A 23,370-nucleotide genomic window follows, 5' to 3' on the forward strand; every position below is an offset into this window, starting at 1 on the left:
AGAATATATATAATGCACCAGAAGCTGCTTTCAGTTCGGCAATCCAATTTTCGACACATTTCCTCGGTGATTCTGTATTGTGATTGGTCAAGAAGCTGTATCGCAAAGAAGCCATTGCGTGAAATGAACTTTCAAGTATATTTTTGAAAATCCATTACGAGAAAGCAGCTCTTATGGGATAACTTAGTCCAATTGTGTTTTTTGGAGCAATTCCTAAAGAATTTGTATTATTATTATTTATTATACGTTTTATTTGTAATAAAAATCAATACTTTTTCATTGTGGATGATGCCCACATGAGATTCCGGTTTGAGCGTGGGTATTGGAAAGTGTTCGGTTGTTTTGATGAGATTATCAAACATCCATGCCTACCTGTGGGATTCGAACCCACGACCAGGTAGCGCTAATAGACTGGGCTGCAACGCCTTGGTCGTCTCGGTTAATCTTTATTTACCAGTAAAATTAAGATGTTTTGTCAAAAGCAGTATTTTTTTCGAATGTGAAATTCAAATGAATTAATCTCAATGTGATAATCTATGGATACAGATACAATTGAAATGCATAAAAAATTCCAATAACTCTTGCAATTACTTTCCATATTCAATATCATGACGTGGTCTCATCATTTTTGAGTCGAATAATATTATGTTTTGTCTTCTTACACTGTCTTTTGACTTGTTCAGGAATCGTATGCGTACAAAGACCCCATCACCGAATTCGTCGAGCATTTGTACGTGAATTTTGACTTTGAAGGAGCCCGTCAAAAGTTACACGAATGCGACGAGGTCATTAACAGTGACTTCTTCCTTGTCGCCTGCCTTGAAGAATTTGTCGAAAACGCCAGACTCATGATCTTCGAGACGTTCTGTAGAATTCACCAGTGCATCAGTATAGGGTCAGTTGACATTTCTTCATGATAAATTCATTTATTGTTCCAGTAAGCCCTCCCGGGCTGATGAACTTGCAAATCTCAGCAGGATTTTGTCAATCCTGAGCAAAGTTATTATCAAAGCCCTAGTTTTAATGAAATGCATGGATGTGTTGAGATTATATGATTATCATACATGATTTGATATAAAATTATAATATATGTTTTCAATGATGATTAAAAGAGTTTAAAATGGATGAGAAATATTTTAAACCATTTGAAACATAACAAAATAATTCAATATGATGATTGGGTAATTGCGGATATTCAATGTAAAATATTTAGCTGCCCATTTTACCTATAATTTAATTGAACATTTTGTAAAGGGAAAATCTTAAATTCCATTACTCAGGTCATTCTTGTTCTTCAACTCTATTCCATTGTTAATTTAATAGACTAGAGTAGAAAAACATTTAATCCAGGATTCAGTTTGCATAATGGTATAATAATACAAAACGTGTGATTTGTAATGATAACTTACTACAATATTTTCATATCCACCGTTTTTGCTACCCTGTTGTATCCTCGAATAGGATCGTGTGAGTCACTTTTGTTGACCAACAAACTTTGATATGTTGAATACTCCCAATCATTTTATTTGAATAAAAAACTACAAATATGTTCCCGCTAAACCTGAGAAGGTTTTTTTCTGCAGGTGCATATTCTATAATACTATACAAAATAAAAAGGAATGCTTACTATGAGATAAAATAAAGATGTTATTGTTGAAAATCAAACTAAAGTACAGGAATTTGGAGAGGAAGAAAAAGGATGCATAGCATTTTGAAGTTGACTGGTATGTGATATATTATATGGAAGAACATACTGTACTTTAACTGGAGCTTCGCTATGCGCGTTCATATTATTTACTGTATTAATAAAAGAAACTTTTTTGGAATAACATAGACCCACTTATTTCAGCTGTTTCAATAGTTAAGTTAAATTTTTTGAGAAGTAATAATTGAAAATTGTGTCACAGATGGCACTTTATTGGGTGGTTCAACCAAACCGCACAATTAAGACGCGGTGCACACCAGGGAACGTGTTTCACGCTCACTAAAGATAATACTTTCTTCAGTTTCACGAAGTTTATACTGTAAATTTTGTTTTTGGTGACTGAAAGAAGTTGATAGAAACGTTCATCCCTTTATCAGAGATCGGCAATACAACTGATGCGTATTACACTCAATCTCTGATAAATTTAAGGATTTCAGTCGTCTGTTGGAATTAGTCTCCAAATAACAAAATATGACTTCAACTGAAGATTCTGTTTTCTGATTTTGTCTACTGTCTTTGGGTATTATCTCAGTCATTTCTTTGAAAATGTTGATGGTGTTTTGTGTATTGATGGTTTTGTTTTGTATTTGCAGGATGCTCGCTGAAAAGCTGAACATGAAGCCAGATGCGGCTGAGTGCTGGATAGTGAACCTGATCCGGCAGGCGAGACTGGATGCCAAGATCGACTCGAAGCTAGGCTACGTGGTGATGGGCACCCCTCCCCTCTCGCCCTATGAGCAACTCATCGAGAAAATCGATACCCTCTCAATGCGATCGGACACACTGCAGGCTCTCATTGAGCGCAAGGTGAAGGAGCATAGACAAGAATCGTTTATGTACGGCTGATAGCATTCAATCAATCAATCACTATCAGATTTTCTATTGAATTTTTCGAACCAATAAAATAATATGCTACAGAATTATTGTCTGGAATCGATTTTTGCTTATTTTCTAATTAATTTAGGGCTTAGGAGAGTATGAGAGTCTTGCTCTATTTCTTCTATTCAATCATTAACACAATATATGACGTTTTTTACCAAACTAACTTACAGGTATGACAGGCATTCCATATTTCACCAAATCAACATGTTGTTTCTTTCATTTCTCTCAATAATTTTCTTAAATGAGATTGAACACAAATGACAAAGACTGCAGACATGAATGAGATATGAATGAACTAAACTCTTAAAAAATATTTAACATTCTTTATATTCATGCCAATAATATACAAACATTACCCAATGAACACATGAATAATTAATAGCATTTTAATAGTAGTCCATCTACGACCATTCAAGCAAAGTATCACATTGCTGACTTATTTTAAGATTAAAAATCAACCAAACTAGCCCATATGGTAAGAAGATTAAAATAACAATAGTTAAAAAGCTACTCAGAGAGAATGGACAATAAACGTGGAATAATGAAAACAAGAAAACTGAAAACAAGATGTAATTAAAACTTGATAAACCTAGAACTTGATGAAATGAAAACTTGAAGAACTGAAACCTTAACGAAATGCTAATTTGAAAACTTGAACTAAAAACCTGACGGAGTGAGAACTTGGCGCAATGAAAACTTGACATAATGGATAGGTACTTTATTTAGTGAAGACTTGACAGACTGAAACCTATTGCCAGTATCAGAAACCGTGTTTTAATGTTGATGCTACGGAAACCGTGTTATGAAGTTCAAGTCGTTGCATAATGTTCATAATAAGGTAGGTTTTCGTTTGTGCGGATCTGCGTTCGAAGTCAAAAAAGCAACTATCCAAAACAATAGATTGGATCTATTTGTATAATATCCATTCAGTTGATAGCGTATTTATTATTAAAATCACTTTTTTATTAAATGGAATGACGTACGTATCTAATACGTACTAATATCAGCTGAGTGCATACGATACAAATATATACGATTTATTCTTTGGGAAAGTTGCTATTTAATTTTGACTAATTGCTTGCGCAACCGAACGCGGATCCGCACAAACGAAAAACGAAAACCACCTTTAAAGTATAGTTTTGAAACTCCATTGCGAAAAGACCCCTGTAAAGATGTATTTTCGTTCGTGCGTAAACTTTTGCAGTCTACGACGATAAGCATTGTTGACATTCATATTGTCCAAATTTCAAGTGTGCTAAAACAGCTGATCAAAAAACTTTTCATTATTAATTTGTGTTTATTATTCAAGAATCAAAACATTTCTAATGATATCAACATATTGCCTTTTAAAAGTATAAACTCAACCTCACCTATTAAAACATAATTGAACATAATGTTTTAGGTTATTTAGAAAAATTGAAATCCACCAAATCTGAGATTCTTACCCTGTCGTGGTCGACGACGGCCTTTACGCACAAACGAAACCCCAGCTTTATGATATGATTGTGATGTTGTAATGTTTTCATTACAACATGGTCGTAGATAATAATAGTTTATGCAACTGTATTATTGAGTTTATTATAATGTAATGAGAGTATGTAAAGCATGAATTAGATGTAAGTTAAGATACGAGCTAAGCTAAGCTAGCGAGTGTCTTATACATCTTACAAATGTTAACTTTTACATCTCATGAATTTTAACTTTTTACATCTAATTTTTTTTCATCTTACGAATGTTAACTTTTTGGTGAGAGCTACTCTTATTTATCTTGATATCACTATTTATTGGAAAATGTATTTAGTATTGTGAAGTGCTGCTCTGCTGCAAAGTTACCAAGTCGCTTCTGTCTTTTATTCCTCTCTCCCAATCCGAATGCTGCAATATGCTCGCTCACCAGTTTTCCTTTTCTCACCTTTGCGTTGAAATCACCCATTGTGATATTTAGATCTTGCTTTGGTAATTCCTTTGTTATTTCCAATACCTGGGCATAAAATTCTTCCACTTCATCATCAGTTGCATCGCATGGACGATGTTAACTGGCACTGGATAGCATGCCAACTGAAGTAATAGCATTCTGTCTGATGAAGGCACAAAGTTTGTCACAGTCTATTACTATTCAGATTAAGATAAGTTCAATTTCTTCAGGATTTCTTCGTAGAAAGCAAAGTAAAGAGCAGTGGTGAGTGCAGCTTTCACTAGACTGGGACTGAGCCCTTTGAATAAGCCCAACACATTTTCTCCCTCAAATGTCCCCTTGAAGCAGTTAATCAGTCCTTTGCAAGTGAAATTCTGTAAAACAATGAGAATTTATATCAGATAAATTTATTCATTCATTTTTATTCATTTATAAAATAAGTACATTAATAGGGAAAGAAAAATAAGGTAACCTTGTGCTATTCCTCTCCCAATTTAGATAACACATATTGATGTATGCGAATCATATCGCTGTGCCCTAACCAATTATTTCAGACGGACTCCCATATATCAGTCCAAGTGTATGTGTCTGAGAAAATATTATTCTCATGAGTTCTTATGGGATATTACTGATTCAGCACGGCTAAACGAGGATAAATAGTCCCTTCAGAACTCATTTGAATAATATTTTCACTTTACCGGACACGTAAAGTGATACTGATCACTTACATGAGAGTCCATTCTTTAAACAAAGCTTTGTCATAGAGATAGAAATATGATTGTGTAATCACTTTATTAGTTTAAAGATGAATGGAAAAAAATATTAACTCTTGGAAGAAACATTAGTATGGTATCAAATTTTAAAATTTGTATTTTAGAAATCAAGTGGGTATGAAATAACACAACAATGGGTTACAGATTCCATGAAATTTTCTTGTTAAAAAGGTATCAACTTCTCATTATACAGAAAGTTTTCGAACTCCCTATCAATATTGTAGGGCATTCCTGAGTAAAAGACATAACTATATATCATATTTTCAAACTTTCCAAATGTCCTTGGTTACTCACACAGCCACCATTTTTTTTTTTTTTTTTTTTTTACTTAGGTAGATTAAGTAGATAATTGATAATTGTGTTACAGTTATAATATACCAGTGATGCTGAAAATTATGTGAACTAATTCTAGCTCTATTCATTGAGTCGTTTCTAGATGATGGCGTTATTACTGCTCTTTTAATTGTACTACACAAAAACTATGAAAAACAGAAAGTTCAACTCGTCGACAAGTTGAAAATAACGAATGGTTTTAAAAGTAGGGATTATTACCTTTCCGTAGCCAACTCGGGCGTATTGGAAGTTTTGAAACTGCAGTCTTTTTCTTACCAAATCCCAAGGATAAGTTACGAGTTTTGACATTACACCAGACAATGATCCACAGATAAGTTCTCCTGAGGGGATAAGTTTTGTTTCAGAGTCTTTCTCTCTCATATAGTCTGTAAAAAAAATAAATGCAATTTGAAGCATAACATTTTGAAGTACTTACGTCCATCTGATAGCATAGACACGATACAGTGGGCCCTTTACTATCCAACAGTAAACTTTACTAACCAACACTAACTTACGTTCCAAATCAAACCTGAATAGACAGCTGACTTGCTTGGTAGGCCAAGTCAGTTGAACAGTTCACCAGACTTCGAACAGCATTAGGCCCGCCCACAACAAACCCATTCACGTTCTGACGTCGAATTGAAGGATTTCAATTTGGACAAAATTTCGTATAGTGAATGACCAGCTTAATAATAAATATGAAATAAAAACGATTTACTTGTTCCAATGAAACACTCAGCTTCCAATGGAAATGTAGGGCAGCTGTATTGAGCCTGAGATCCCTGACAACAATTGATAAAGAGTTGTAAGAAATCCACATACTAGCTTTTATGTGACTCATAGAATAATATAAACTTTGTAAAAAAGTACTCTGCGGGAAGGTCCCACCTGGTCTGAATCATTCAAGTTGTCAATGGAAATTACGAGTGTCAAATTTCAGCCGGGACTGAAGAGATTTACGTGTCCATAAATTTTTTTAAACTGACTCATACAGTATATTCTTGGAACACTTGGAGGCATCATAGGTAATTTACAGCAGTGCCTCTTACAACTATTTTTGAACATTTTGAACAAACTGACAATCGTATTTCTTATTATCTCAACTAAAGCCTATTACTCAACTAATTAAAAAATCAATCCTTAGAGTAACTTCCATTTATAATTTTCATCACATGCTAAATAGTCTTTTTAAAAAATGAATTTATTTGTTAACCACATATTACAATAATTTTATATCTCGCGATAGAGCTCCGTTCGCTATGTCCGCTAGCTTGGAACTGACTACTAAATACAATGTTACCTTCCACTACAACTATGCTACATCAACAATAATGGAATGAGGAGTGCTGACTATATAAGTAATTAGCTATATAACTCCTCCATCCCTAAAAAGAACTTCGGGGGTAGGGTTGTTAACAATGTTTACATTGGGTGAAACTTTTCTACTTAGATAACAATACAATAGAACAATTGACATTAGAATAAAAATTACATACAAAATAATTGTCCAAAAACTTATGTTTGTAGTGAAAATACTTTCTTCCCTTATGGGGGTGTACTTGTTAACAGCAATCGGATTAAAATTAAGATGTTCTAAATTAATTGTGAATTCTGGTTCTTGGTCTTCATTCATACTATTGATAACGTTGTCTAGGTTCAATAACTTAGGTCGATATTTTGATTCAGACAAATGATTAAGTATTTTACCATTATAATAATATGTATTGTTGTTGCTATTAATTAAATAAACTCCTTTTACAGATTTTGTTATCGTTTCTGCTTGCTTGTCAATTTTTATGTTTTCTTCATTTGGAAAGATACACAAATAGCTATTCAATTCTGGAATCCATTTTACAATACTATTACCTATTTTCATCTTACTATATTTACAGTTTGATGTAGTTCCTGATTCAATAATTTCTTTTTCACATTTCAATTGTCATTACATAAACTTTCTACAGAACAAATAAAATTTGAACTTGTTTTTCTAGTGCATTCACTAGTTAGACCTTCAATTGATATTTCTTTCTTATTATAATTATCGTTTGACTTGAGTAAGTATCTGACCTTAGGAATAATAGTTACATATCCATTTTGAAACATACTAGGTACAGAAAACAACTTGTATAAGTTATAATTTGATTCATCTACGATTGGTAAGTTCAAGAAGTAAATGATTTCTTTAGACGTTAGTTTACATTTACATTTATCAAATTTTCGAATTCCCACATATTTTTCAATTCAGGTTTCAATGGTAATTATTCTGATAGTAACCAGCAATCTGGTTATCTGATAAAACAATCTTTAGTTGAAATAATGCTAGGATGTAAAACTTTCAATTTGCAAAATGTTAAAGAGTTTTCAATGTCTTGGATCAAACTTAATACAATGTTATATAAAATTCAACTGGTTCAGCAAATCTCTAAATTCTCTAGTTCTACATAGTCGCTAAGTTATCATTTACAAATTTAAATTTATTCTCCAACTCATTAAAATTATAATTAACAATGTTCAACGTCTGATTAAATTCAGCAATAAGTTCTGAACTCAATGAATATTGGGCTGATATTTGATCAATCAAACTGTTTTGATTAGTTTTCAAATGTTCAAGTAATAATCGTATCTTTCACCATCATACGAGTCCAAATTTCCAGTAATAAATTTTATTGCGGCTCCTATGCCATTCATAGTCCTCTTTTAGATCTCTTATCATTAGTCACACTTATGATATCTAACTTATCTTCTATTACATTCCTAGTATGATTAATAAATTCAAAAGTTTACTATATCTCTTGCTTTACTACCATTATCAGTTATATTCTACATTTTCCATTATTGGATCTTATTTCTAATATTTTCAGATACCTTATCATAATACATATTCAAATTATCAACATGATCAAAAATACTTTCTAGTTCATAATAGTGGATAAAAGTGTGTTTTGAAATCTCTAACTTGCAGAGCCTAAATCTGCTGCAATTATTCCTAGATTACTACTTATATTCCTGAATTCTTCAGCTTTAGAAGATGATTCGCCAGACTCATTAGGCAGAGGAGGAACCTGGAAGAACAGGATTTGAATTAGGATCGGTTGTTACTTGTTCAGTTCTCTCATTAGTTTGATCTTTGTTCAGTTTCTTAAACTTCCTAGGTCTTTTTATCTTGGATAAATGAATTTTCTCTCTAGTGTTATGATGTCGGGGATTTATTTTGGCAGTTTTAAGTTCTCGTTCACTGATAGGAGAGTTTCTTTTGTTGAATTATTTTTTGTTTTACTTTGTTTTGTACATTCCTCACATATAAACTTCTTTGGATTTCTGGTAGTTCTTCTCGATCTTTGTTCCTTTCGTTGTTGATGACATGTTCTTTTCTACTTTGGTTATTTCCTGTATATGGTCAAATAGTCGTTAGTTTTTTTCTTTGTGATTATTAACATATTCGTTAATAAATCTGTTCTGAATGTCAATTTCGAGAATAGGATTAGATTCTATGTGTTATTATTATTCAACTGAAGTCGGGAAAGGGCATCTCTGCGTTTTGATTTGCTGTTCCTTTTTTGTAACATATTCATAATCAAATTCTTCTAATTTCAGTCTCCATCTTAATAATTTTGAATTCGGTTCTTTCATAGAAAATAACCATTGTAGGGGCTTGTGGTCAGTGAATATTTTGAATTTTCTACCATAGAGATAGGGGCGGAAGTACTTGGTAGCCCAACTATCGCTAAAAGTCTTTTTCAATAGTTGAATAGTTCATTTCAGTTTCGTTGAGGGTTCTACTTGCATATGCCAAGGCAAATCAGCACCGTCTTTGTTCTGACTGAGAACTGCCCCAATACTATATTTCTAGCATCTGTTGTAAGGTTGAATTGTTTTTCAAAATCAGGATACTGAAGGATTGGTTCGTTAGTAAGGATATTCTTACAAGTTTCAAAACACTTATGTACTCTGGGTCCTGTATAATCTATTGTAGCATTTCTTTCAACATTTAGTTAGAGTTTTGTTAATGAGCAAAGTTGTTAATGATTTTCGATAGTATCCTAGAAGTCCAAGAAATCCTTTTATCTCTTTCGTTGTTTTAGGGATAGGATATCTTTTAATCGCTTCGACTTTGTCAGGATTTGGTTTAACCACTCCGTTTGGTGTCACTAAGTGTCCGAGAAAACTAACTTCTTTACGCAAAAATTCTGTTTTTTATCAAGTTGTACTTTGAAGTTGGATTGTCTTAACCTTTCAAATACTTGTCTTAGTCGATCAAGTTCTTCTAAACTAGTTGAATAAATAATAATGTCATCTAAATATACTAACACAATTCATTTTGGAGTCCTCTTAGTATGCTATTCATAGCTTTTTGGAAGTGGGTGGAACCATTTTTGAGACCGAAGGGCATTCGTAAAAATTCGTAATGACCCTGTCTGTAGAGAATGCAGTTTTTTCAATACTGCTAGGATCCATTTCTATCTGATGGAAGCCAGAGAATAAGTCTAGGGTAGTGAAGTACTGTGCTCTTCCTAATTTGTCTAGAATATCCGTAATATTAGGAAGTGGGAATTTATCGTCTACAGTCTTAGAATTCAAACCGCGATAGTCAATTACAAGTCGAAATTTCTTTTTACCAGAAGCATCTTGTTTCTTTGGAATGACCCATATTGGTGAATTCCAAGGTGAATTGGAGGGTTGAATTATTTTTTGTTCCAACATTTCATCAATCTGTCGATTACTTCAGTTCTATAGATTTCAGGGTAGCGATAACTTCTTGTATAGACCGGGATTTCGTCGGTGGTTCTTATGATATGCTTTATTTCATTCGTGAAAGTCAAAGGATTTCCATCAATGTGAAATATATCTGAGTAATCTTTAATCACCTGTAAAATAGCTTGCTCTTCTTCGGCATTCATATGATTGGTTCTAATTTTTGATAGATCGATTTTGTTAGTTTTGTGATGGAGTAGATTCAAATTATTACATGCATTATGATTACGTAACTCACTTGGAATAATACAATTATAGTTTTCAAGCGATTCGACTGACATTGGTTTGTGAATGGTAAATTTCTTGTCTGACGTAGTGGGGTTCAAAATAGAACAATAGGCTTTGTTTTCTTTCACTTTCACTAGACACTGAGGAATTTCAAGTCCGGAAAAGTTTTTGTATGATACTATAGCTTCACCTTCATTCATATTTTCAATTGGAATTTCTATGATGGATTGAGTTCTAGCTTGTATCAGAAATGATTTTATTTGTGTCATTTGATTTTTGGTAGGGTTCGTTGACTTCACTTTTGAATCATTTTCTTCAGCGTTAAAATAATAAATAGGTAGTTTCATTCCATTGAAATCAATACTGTCATTAATGAAATCCAAATTTATTTTAAGTTTTTTCATATTGTCAAGTCCGAGAAGAAGGTCAAAGTTTTTATGAAAATCAAAAAGATAGAACGTGTGTTTCGATTTTCCTAATAAAGAAATCTTTGTACTGTATTTCTCTTGTGAAATACCATGCGCTGTTGCTACTTCAAAAGGGTCTTCTATCAAGTTTTCTTTGTAACATTCCATACCTATGAAGTTCTTCACGAATGACCTAGTGCTTCCTGTGTCGATTAGAACTCTAAATCTTGTTTTAGGATCAATGAAGTAGGGAAGTTCATTTTTGTCATCTTGTAAGTTCATAATTGAAAATTTCTTTCGAGGCTCGTATCCTCTAAAAAACACTCTGATTCGGTTTGTTCGGCTGGCTGGAAATACGTTTCATTTTCGTTTTCAACGGAGAGCTGTTTGAATTCGTCTGATAATTCTTTCTGAGCGTTTTCTCCGAAATTATTATCAAACTCATCATTTTGCATTTCGTCAATTGGTCGACCTGTCATTTGAAACAGTCTTGGTCTTTTTTGGGGACGATTGTTGATTGAGGAAATGCTCATTGGCGTTGGTTGATACGAATTTTGGGGTCTTGGTTGGTTGTAGTTTGGATTTTGAGCTCTTGGCTGATTTGTGTTGAAATACTGTGGTTTGGGTTGATTGTTTTGAAAATGTTGTTGAGGTCTGTTCATGTGTTGATTTTGGAAGTGTTGATTTTTGTTTTGAAAGAATTGACCTTTCTGATTTTGAGTGTGATAGAACTGTTGTCTCTGAGGATAGTTTTGCATTTGATAGCTGGGATTACTTTTGTGTTGGATTTGAGTGTTAGGCTTTTTCAAATTAGAGTGGTCTTGAAAGAAACCAAATTTGAACTGGAAGTCGTTGGATAGCATGTTTAGAGCACTGTCCAACGAACTGGGATTTTTGGTTCTCATGAGAGACCCGAGAGGCTCTCTTAATCCTCTTAGCAATACTCTAAGTGCTAATCCATTTACATACTGACACATGACTTCTGATATTGTAGGTTGTTTGTTTCGGAAATACGAGATCTGTAAATTCAGAAGTTTTGGATTCGTTCATAGAATGAAAAGGGTGATTCACCTGATTCTTGTTTTAGTTCAGCCATTTCAAGATTGAGAGTAAAGCAATCTCTCTTGTCCATGTAACTATTGATCAAAACTTTTCTTACGTCAGGCCATGCATAAGTGTTAGAACTAGTAACAATGTCAAGAGCAGGGCTTTTAATACGGGCAAGAATAGTAGAATACAAGTATTCGTTTTGGAAATCATCTGGATTGGCAGTTACGTAAAATTTCGCTACAAGTTTGTCACAAATTGAAATAAAACGATTTAGCATAGTAGGCTCTCCTGAATAATCAGGGATCATGTCCAAGAATTCTTTCTTAAGGGTAGGTACAGTTTGGGGATTGGTTGCTTTATCATTGTTGGAATTCATGGCTCTTAGTTATAGATAAAATTACAAGAAAAAGAATACGAAAATAGTAAGTAAAATTAATATTATCCAAGTTTGTAAATCACAAAAGTTTGTTACTCACAATACTAAAATCGAGTTCATCTTGTCACAGTCCCGGTTGAAAGTCTTCAAAGGTGGAAGTCCGTAGAAGTTGAAGTCCGTAGTAGTCTTTAGAAGTTGAAGTCCGTGGTAGTCCTTAGAAGTTGAAGTCCGTGGTAGTCCTTAGAAGTTGAAGTCCGTTGTAGTCCTTAGAAGTTGAAGTCCGTTGTGGTCCTTAGATGATGAAGGTCCTGGTTGTCCTGATATTGAAAGTCTGTTGCTTTTTCTTGATTCAATTTGTAGATGAAATACGGTATTGTTAACACTTTACTATACTGTTCACTTATTTTATAATTTTTCACACTTGTCCCGATATTAGGTGACTGAGTAAGAATATAATTTTGCAATTAACACTCACGAATTTTAATAATATAATAGTTCACCAACTTATTCAATTTGTTACGAAGTTATTTTGATGATTGTTCACTTATTTAAGTCCCGATGTTAGGTGACTGATACAACTTTTTCGTAAGTTCATGAACACTTCATTAACGGTTAAAACCGAAAAACCAAATTCTCGTTTTTGAAGTGTCCTACCGACTGCGCCAGTTAAGATTGCGATTAATCAAATAGTCTTTTTAAAAAATGAATTTATTTGTTAACCACATATTACAATAATTTTATATCTCGCGATAGAGCTCCGTTCGCTATGTCCGCTAGCTTGGAACTGACTACTAAATACAATGTTACCTTCCACTACAACTATGCTACATCAACAATAATGGAATGAGGAGTGCTGACTATATAAGTAATTAGCTATATAACTTGTATACGCCAAAATTGGTACAGTTGTAGGGAAAGGCTTCTTAAACAACATACTAAAAGTACTGACCAGTGGGGTGTAGCTAAGGGTGGGAGGGGGCTCTAAAGGTGCATTTTTTCGTTTTTTTTTGTAAATAACTCAAAAAACAGGGCCTCCAGGAAAAAGGTTGTCATTAATAAAATTAAACTACGTAAAATTCTCTACAAAAAAGGACCTATGCACTTTTTTGATAGGATTAATACATAGAGAAACGATAGCATAAGTAGATATCCAATGGTATAGGGCGTTCATGTCGCAAATTTTACTGTTATCCCAAGCTGATAGTTAACGTAGTTCTTTCCTATGCAGTTGTGTGACGCTGGTAGTCTCTCAAATTGTGCCGTTCATACACTATCACCCCAACAAAACAGTGAAAATTGACAATTCTTCTTCTTCTTAGGGTGCCAATCCGTTACGAATGTTGGCGATCATCATAGCGATCTGTGCTTTGTTTGCAGCAATCCGGAACAGTTGTGTAGATGTTTTGTTGAACCAGGTCCTGAGGTTTTTAAGCCACGATACCCTGCGTCTTCCTGGTCCTCTTCGTCCAAAGATCTTCCCCTGCATAATTGTCTGCAGCAAACTGTATCTCTCCTTGTTTCTCTTGATATGACCCAGGTATTCCAACGTACGTGCCTTGATTATGTTCATCAGTTCCAGGTCCTTTTTCACCATCCTCAAAACTTCTACGTTTGTCACCCTGGCAGTCCAAGGGATTTTCATTATTCTCCTGTATAGCCACATCTCGAAAGCGTTGACCTTTTTGGTTGTGGTTTCATTAAGCGTCCAGGATTCTGCACCATAAAGGAGAACGGAGAAGACATAGCATCGCAGGAGTCTCAATTTAGTGTCAAGGGTGATGTTGTGACTTTTGAAGAAGGCACTCATGTAATTGAAGGTAGATCTTGCCTTTCCTATGCGTGCTTTTATTTCCTGTGCATTGCTCCAGTCCTCATTAATAATGGTTCCTAGATAATTGTAGTGATCAACTCTCTCAATAGCGGCTTGGTTTATGAATATTCGGCTTCCTGTGATATTTTGTTTGCTGATTTTCATAAGTTTGGTCTTATTTACATTGACTTCAAGCCCATATTGACTGCTGTGATGGGTAATTTTGTCCACCAGGGCTTGCAAGTCATCAAGATTGTCAGCAAAAACAATGGTATCATCAGCATACTTGATGTTATTCAGTCTACATCCATTTAGCAGAATTCCCTTGTCCATGCCATCCAGGGCTTCACCGAAAATGTGCTCCGAGTAGAGGTTGAAAATAAGAGGTGAGAGTATGCAACCCTGTCGGACACCTCACTTTATTTTTATGTAATCCGTGTGTTCTCCTTCCACTCTGATGTTAGCGACCTGGTCCCAATAGAGGTTCCCGATTATTCTCAGATCTTTGTCATCGATACCTGCTTCATTCAGTATTTTGACCATCATTTCATGTTTTACTCGGTCAAATGCCTTTTGATAGTCAGTCAGGCATGCGTATACATCACAATTCATGTCGCGGCATCTCTGAAATAAGACTTGCACTGCAAATAGTGCCTCTCTAGTGCCGACCGCCTTTATAAAGCCAATTGAGTTGGGGATATTTGGCTCTCACACACACTATATATTCTCCTGTGGATGACCTTGAGAAACACTTTTAAGAGGTGACTCATAAGACTTATTGTGCGATACTCTTCACACTTCTTTGGTCTTGTTTTCTTTGGAATAGCAACAAATTCAGATTTCAGCCATTCAGATGGAATTTTTCCAGTGTTGTAGATGTTGTTGAACACTTGTGTGATAAATGCAATTGTTCTGTCATCTGACAATAGTCGACAGTAATCGGCTTGAGATAACAGTAAAAGTTGCGACATAAATTCCATATACCATGGGATATCTACTTACGCTATTGTTTCTCTATGATTAATAATAGTGGAGATATAAAGTGGAGAAAAAAGGGAAAAATCTGGTGTTCAACTTTCCTTGCTCATTGAACTAAAAGCCTCATTGTTAAACGAGAATAATTATTTGAGGGAATAATATAATGACAATTGGCAGCTAAATATTTAGAACCACGATCATACCATTATATTGTTTCAGAGTGCATTTTCCTTTGTGAAAATTATTGTGAAATTTGATGATTTTTTCAAAAGTCGTCTAAACAGCTGGTCTACAGATAAAAAAATCTGGTGTGGAGAACTCACACAACTTTCATTGCCGTTATGAAAACTGATGCTAGTGTTCACGCGCATCTCAAGTCTACTTATAAACAAAGATCTGAGCCAGCTGGTGACAGGAAAATAACGCTGGAGACATGTGAGGTCTGCTATCTCTTCATAGTGAATCATTTAATAGAATCAACAGTTGCCAACAGTTTGCAATTGGATAATAACATTTTCTCGAATTTCGAACTTATTTTCAATTTTAGGTGAAAATGTTACTGAACATTAATTGTAGAGTTTTTCATGCTCAATCTTTTCCACTTAAAATTTTTTGTTTAAATTGTATCTGAAGTATGATAATTGGGAATCTAAAATCAAAATTTGCATAGATGGGCGGAGCTCCTGGAATTTTTACAGATATGGGACTAGTAGATGAATTTCAAGATTTCAGACGGACTTTTTTGCTCGAAATCCCCTCCCCCCTCGTCCATCCCGCCTCCCCTTCCCCCTGCCCGCAGGGTGGGGGGGTGTTCTAAAAATAGATTTCCCCCCTCTCTCTCTCTCTCTCTCCCTCTCCTTCTCTTTCTCCCTCTCTCTCTTATCTTATCTAATCTAATCTTATCTTATCTAATCTAATCTAATCTTCCCCTCCCCCAGTGAGGACGAGGGGGATGAAGAAGGAGAGAGTGATCTCTCTCTCTCTCTCTCTCTCTCAGTGAGGGAAAAAATAATTTCCCTGTGAGGGGAGTGAGGGAAAAAATAATTTCCCTGTGAGGGGAGTGAGGGAAAAAATAATTTCCCTGTGAGGGGAGTGAGGGAAAAAATAATTTCCCTGTGAGGGGAGTGAGGGAAGAAATAATTTCCCTTTGAGGGAAAAATTCTCTACTGACAGATTAAAGTGAATCCATATTTCTACATCTAATGCTTAATAATAATAATGGTTTGCTTTCCACCTGACAGTTAAGAAAACTCAATCAATTTATATTGAATTTTCATGTGCTGTACAAACCGCAGGCGTTATTGTTAAGTGTTTCTCCAGAATATCTATAGTAAATTTAGAATGAGCTAGCATATCCAAAAATAGGTATAGATATCCTCAGACCTATTTCACTTGGGGGTCATACTCAAGCTCTATTGATGTCTGACATATCTCAACAGAGAGAGGTCAATGATCTAAGTTGTTCTTTACATTTTTATCTGCAATGTCATACAAGCATTTCCAAAGTTCGTCGGAATTTGTAACAATAGTTGACAAATCATTTGCACTACAATAATGTAGATGTCCGTATCTAGTATATCAAGCAATTCGAAAATCTCAGATAAAATTGGAAAGTGTACATTTTCTGTTTTTGTTAACGCTAAATCAACATCATCGCCTTGGAATCCTGTTGAAAATTTAATATTCTTTGCAATTGAATCAAATTCATTAAATGAAATTGACATCAAGAGCCGAGTTAATTTTTTGAATTTTGCAAAGCTAAAACACTGCATGTCCTTGATTGCTATGAACTATAATTGATAAGGCACGAGGTGCACTTAGCTGTAACAGATGTCTGTGAGGGGGGCGTATCTCGCTTCTAAAAAATTAATTACAGCTCACGTGCTAACAGCAAAATGAGGTGGGCGTAACTTTTTTGGTGCTTGCTCAATCAAGTCTAGACTGGAACTAAACCAAAATGCACAAGGAAATATCTGAATGAAAAATTTGTTTTCAACATAGAAAAAGTTTATTTACGCATTTCACTACAACAATACATAATTTCATCTTCAATTCTAATTAGCTTATCTATACACAAATTATGAGGACGATAATAACATAGATAGTCTCTTATGTCATTTAAATCAACCGTGCTTAGAAAAATGTCTTTCAATTGTTTCACCAAACTATAATTTTCACGAGATGATTTCTTAATAGCAATTTCACATTCATCATACCAGTCGATACAGTTTTTTAACCTCACTTCCAACTCGTTGTCGGCAGCTAACCACTTTCTCGGATCCATGATAAGCGAATGAACAAAACTAAGTGTATGCAGGAACTATTATAGAGTAATTAAGCGGTCTTTCTTCATTAATTGTCGACAGACAACATGTACGTGCTTTATGCAGTCTCAATGCATGCATGCAATAAACACACTGAATCTCTTTTCCGTTGTAGAAGAATCCATAACGAGCAAAGTTTCTTTTCTGTGAATTGTGTACATCGGCGCCATTTTCATACTTTGCATTCGATTGTTTTCGCACAAGAAATTATTTGTTTGATACATATTTTTAAACAACAAAGAATTATAATGTTGCGCAGAGAACAAAGCACAGCGAGAATCTGGTCTATTTTTATGAATGTTACACACAGCATAACACCATGAACTAGTGAAAAAGCTGAAATCGGGTTTTGGAAAATCCTCAGGTATACATTGAATGTTAGTATGTAATCTTCTTAAAAACTTTGCTTTCTCAGTTCCTTTTGTGAAATTTTCTCATAACCTGCAAGGTAATCACGTATTAATGAGTCACTGTATTCTAAATCTCCATCTTCCCATTTTATTTTATGATAGTGACGTTCTAACCATGTTACATCGTTATACAATTTTGCACTCAATTCTGTCTTTGCGAATGGTGATTTGAAATGGAATACAATATAATTATTAAACTGATCAATTATGGCAAGTTCTTTCACAATAATTTGATTACAATCTTGTTTAAACCAGTGAAGATCAACTGTAGCAATTTTCGCACTCGCTTGCTTGTCCACTTCTTTCTCTTCAGCGGCGGCGGCGGGCTCCTCGAATCCTTCGTCTTTCCCTCTCTCTTCGTTTCTCTCCTCCTCCTCCTCCACCTGCAGCGGCTTCGGTGTACTGCACCTTGCTTCATAATAGAAACTATCAAGATCGCACTGAATACCAATAGAGCGAGTTTGCGGCTTGTCCAAAATATCAGAACACAAAGAATAGGACATGTTGCCTGTTCAAAGGTGAAACTGATAATGAACCAAATTTGTCAGAGCGCACACCTTATATAGCCGGTGCGCAAATTACTGAACTTCTTTCACCATGCTCGTCAGAGGTGTGTACTCCATCACACGATCGCTAATTAAAACGCAATAGGCGGAAGTATTTGCAGGTACTGCACTATTAAATTCCATTTCAATACGAACATCTGTCGATGATTTCAAATGACTTGCTTGGTGTGAACAATCTACAACAATCAGCGGTGTTGATTCACAAAACGTTTTAAAGTCAATTTCTGTTCCGAGTTCGCTATTGATTGAATGATTATAATACGAGGGTGCGAAATCCAGGAACATGCGGTATAATACCTCCTTTTTACCTAGCAGATTTTCATATGGATAATACTCGCTGTTCAAATATACTTTAACATTGTAAATACCGCAGCTATCAAAATAGATATTGATTTTTTAATTTTATTCTTACGATCAGTTTGAAATGCAATTATAACATATTTTGGACTATCAAAACTCGATGTGGTGCGAACTGCCCAAGAATGGTTAAGTGAATTTTGCAAATTTGGTAATTCACAAATTCCCAATGTCGGAAACCTAATTTCAGTGGAGTGTCAGCATCGAGCAGTCTCAAAAATTCAGTCTTACATGATCTTCTAAAGTTATGTAGGGCATTCTCCATTGCAGTTTTGTAATTTTCACACTAACGTTTGTTCCACTTGCCGACTCAACACAATTAGATCTGTCGGCGACCTCAATAAGACAAGTTCCTGTTTCAAATTTAAAATTATTCTTTGAAAATCTTCAAAAAACGGGAGGATTAATTTGAGCGGTACACAGAAAGTAAATTTACTATCCGTTAGCTCATATCCTGCTCTGTCAAAACCAGCCAAGTGATATGTGTTTTTATCGAGTGTATTCTTCACTAGAATAGCTTTAATTGTGGATGTTAATCCAATCAATCTTGATTTAGAAATTTGCTGAACTGCTAATTCATATCGTATTTCATCAAAAAGGTTGCCGATTACGTTACTGCTTAATTATAGTCTGCCGCAACTGGTGCATCGGTTGGTCCTGTTCCCGGTTTTGTACAGTTAACTGTTTCCTCAATAAATATGAATGATTTGCAAGGTAAAGAATAGACATCTAAAGAATTTATACCAATACGTGCCTCGTCAGAGTTTTTTATCTCCTGTCCTGAATAAACTGTATGAGTGTGAAACTGGAATTTGGTTATATCATTATAAAACTGAAGGTCTGTCTCCACGTCCAGAATTTCACTAATTGCTGCCGCTCCCCCTCCTCCTAACATTCCGCCAATCAACTATAAAACCCAACTTTTCTAATATTCTCGCGCTTTTAGCCGACAAAGCACGTTTGTTTTTAGGTGTTGATGCTCTCACGTTTGTCTCTCTAATGACATCACGTGTACACGTCTTATTTGAACGTGGATTGAAAACAAGATAACCCATTACTTTTCACGTATGTGTAACCTAATTGTAATTGTATCTCCACGGAAATCAATAAACGATCTGTTCTGGTCCGTTACCTTTACATTAATAGTTTGAATTCGATGCATATTCAAAGGTACATAAATAATTGGTGATGGTACTTCGTTTATTAAATAACCGCTAGGAACCTTGGTAAAAATTCGTAGATTATATGTTTTTGTTTCCGTCAGAGTAACTACCACATGCTAAATTACACTCAAGTACAATACTACCAATGCTTGTTATGTTAACCAAATGCTGAGAATAATGCCATTTATTTGGCTGCAAAACAACATTATTAAAACCAAGTATCTTTCCAATCGAATCAGTACGTGTTAAATCAATGGGTTTATCAGAATGAATTTCAATCTTCATAGTATTTACGTTTGGGCGTATAATAAGTTTATTCTTCTTCTCATCAATATTCAATTTATTCTTTGAAGATTTTATAATATCCTCAACTTCATATGCACCCGTATCCAGCTCAATTAATCTATCGCCATATTTGAAGCTGGAATTGTTCCTTTGTTAATGTTTGCAATACTATTGTAACTACAAAAATTAATCAATCCAATTTCCCATTCACAATTTTATCCAATTCTATAATTTCTTGTAAATGTTCATAGAGGTTACTTGTGTTAGATCTTAATGTAATAACAACCATCTTGGTGTGTGTGTGCATTCAGCACAAACACTTAATTACAACTGATTTGCAAGAAACAATAATGTAAGATGACCGCAAAAATCTCTATTTAATGGTTGCATGTGCTCTACATTATAAAATATATTTACTCCAATTTCTTTTTTCCAATATTTGTCCAATTCGTATGGCGGTTGTAAATTTCCAATTGGCTCAAAATACCAAACATTGGAACCGACTTTTTATATGCAACCCAATGTGTACCATCCTCGCTTTCCCTTGCTAAATTCACAATGGCATTCTCGTTTTTTAGAATTTTTTTGGGTAATGCATCTAGCATATATGAAATCTAGCATACTCGTAGCTGAATCTGTAATAATTTCGACCAATCAATCAAATCATAATTACTCAATTCTCCTTCAATATTCATGTCTTTTACTTCTTCCTACTCTTCTTTGTCTTCTTCCTACTCTTCTTTGTTGTTGTTCTACGTTTCTTAACTTGTTTTTGAGGGAATAAACTCACACCATATGATGGTGGGGGTGGGGATGGAATTAAAATTCTGCCCCCACTAATTGGTGGATAAGGTTTCAAAAAATACCCTTTTCCTGCAATATGTTGTTTCAACTGAGCTATAGCTTTGCGCCTAATATCATTACTATAACTTTTCCTTTTCACATCTTCTTCTTCATCTTCTTTCTCAAAGAACCACCAAAGTAATTTTTAGCTTTCATCACGTTTGTAACTAGGTAGCTGAGTCCTCTCTCAGCAAGGGGAGTTTTCAGATTTTTAAAAATCTCCCACGCCGCGTTCGCTAGTGCTCTGTCAGCTTTCGATCAATTTGCATTATCACTATTTTGTGAATATGCTATATTGTGTGCCTTACAAGCCTGGTCAAGTTTGTTAATTCCCGGGTCACCTCTTGCTAATTGCTTTTCAAGTTTGGTGCCAGGGCCACAATACTGGTAGCCAGGGGCTATTGGGATCTCCACAGGTGTAATATCGATCAATTTATTTAAAATAGTTAAAGTAATACCTGTAGCAGCACCCGCCGCCCCCTTAAGTACTCTGGCAGCAGAGCTTAAGATACCTCTGCCTCGTTTCCTTGGAGTTTGCTTTTCCTACACCCATTTTTCATTACCTTTCAACTCAATGGTTGAACATTAACTAAAGTTAATTAATTAATTATTACACTAACTTAATCTAAAAGAAAATTGAATTTTCCATTAATTTAGAAATGAATTCACCTTTCAAATCGAATTCACCTTTTCAGATTTGCTATTTGAAAAGAATTTTCTTTCATTAAAAGAATTATTCTTTTCAAATAGCAAATCTGAAAAGGCAAACACAATTTGAAAGGAGGAAGTGTTCCACCCATACAGATATGGGCGCGTGCCAAAACAGATGTGAGGGAGCAATGCCCGACCTTTCACAACAAGGAAGTCGGCCTTGACTGAGTGAGCAACTGCCTGCTGTGTCTGACACTCGCCCTTGTGCGTGCATACAACAAGCTATAAAAAGACATTCTCATAGACAAGCACTCATAATAAAAGTGCAAGCTGCATAGTGGTGACTGAATGTCTGGTTGTGTACGTGTTTTACTACTACTTCTAGTGAACTGTGTATAACAGGTGAGAATTGAGAACAATTTTTATAGAATAACAAAAAAACTATTTATTGAACACTACACTACTGACACATACATATATACATATTAACATGTAAAGCATGTTAATGCTAGATGGTCAGTGACATAAAAAATGCTAAATGCTAATTTAGCATTTAACAATTTTTATGTCAGTCATAAAAGCATTAACATGCTTTACAAACAGAGATAAGGTTTTGCACTTCAATTTAAAATTTTCAATGTCTTTTGTGCACAAAATCTGGGTAAATCTTTCTGCAAGATAAACATCTGTTGTACGTAGTCTGGGTACCCGGATTTTGAGCACAATTCGCCACCCGTGCTGGTTGGACGCCTCTCTCACGTCACATATCAGATATGCCATGCCCTCTTCCAACTCACGGAGAGACGTCCATGGCTTCTTGGCACGGCTATTCAACAATCTCAGGAAGTTCTCCGATTGCATCTCGTCCTCGTCCTCTGTCTCCACTTCCCCCTCCTCCCTCAAGAGAGGCACAATCGAGCTGTCCTCCTCCTCTTCCGGCACACGTTTCTGTTGAAAAATATTTCATTAGACTCTTATTTGTTTCAGATTTTTCATCATCAAATCATACAAGAGAGAGAGAGAGAGAGAGAGAACTTGCTCTACAGATTCACTACTCAAAACTGAAAGTAAGTAATAACTCGGAAATTCTCCGATTACTTTAACATAACTCAATTCAAATTGCTAGATAATTGACTCGAAAAATTTTTCAGTTCATATAGGTAAGAAATCACCTTGCTATGCTTTCAACGAAGGCTATTTCAACGACCCCCACTCCACCTCCCTCTCTTATGAGCACATACCAATCAAATAACTAACTAACCTTTGATTTGCTATGTCCTCCTTTGTACTCTGTTCTCCTCCTCCCTCTGAGGACAAAAACTGTCCTCCGAGGACAAAAATTGCCCTCCGAGGACAATTTTCCTCTTCTCCGAGGACAAAAATTGTCCTTTGTTCTCCTCCTTTGTCCTCCTCCTCCTCCTCCTTTGTCCTCCTCCTCCACTCGTTTAGCAGGAAAGAAAAAATGAGAGAGGAATGCGGAGAAGGGGGGAGAGGTAAATGTCAACAGTCAATGTCACAATAATTTTCTTTATTTTTAAATTATTATACATACATCAAAGCAT

General features: G+C 35.0%; 2 protein-coding genes across 4 annotated transcripts in view; one reads left to right on the forward strand and one right to left on the reverse strand.

The window, feature by feature from the left end:
- Nucleotides 1-674: 674 nt before the first annotated feature.
- LOC120351348 (eukaryotic translation initiation factor 3 subunit E-like) lies at nucleotides 675-2,628 on the forward strand (the record flags this gene model as incomplete). Its single annotated transcript, XM_039428289.1, has 2 exons — nucleotides 675-895; nucleotides 2,299-2,628. Coding segments are annotated over 2 exons (474 nt in total), but the record flags the coding sequence as incomplete, so codon positions are not given.
- A 739-nt stretch (nucleotides 2,629-3,367) lies between these two features.
- Nucleotides 3,368-23,370, reverse strand: part of LOC111057765 (mitochondrial thiamine pyrophosphate carrier) — a 70,939-nt gene continuing 50,936 nt past the window's right edge. For all 3 annotated transcript variants that reach the window (XM_022345232.2, XM_022345231.2, XM_039428283.1), the window contains exons 6-7: nucleotides 5,828-5,994; nucleotides 3,368-4,876 (exon numbers count right to left, since the gene is read on the reverse strand). In XM_022345232.2, coding sequence (XP_022200924.1) covers nucleotides 4,709-4,876; nucleotides 5,828-5,994 — 335 coding nt within the window. In that variant the 3' untranslated portion in view covers nucleotides 3,368-4,708. The remainder of the gene's footprint in view (nucleotides 4,877-5,827; nucleotides 5,995-23,370) is intronic.

This window comes from Nilaparvata lugens, chromosome 5, assembly GCF_014356525.2.
Source record: "Nilaparvata lugens isolate BPH chromosome 5, ASM1435652v1, whole genome shotgun sequence".
NCBI classification, from domain to species: domain Eukaryota; kingdom Metazoa; phylum Arthropoda; class Insecta; order Hemiptera; family Delphacidae; genus Nilaparvata; species Nilaparvata lugens.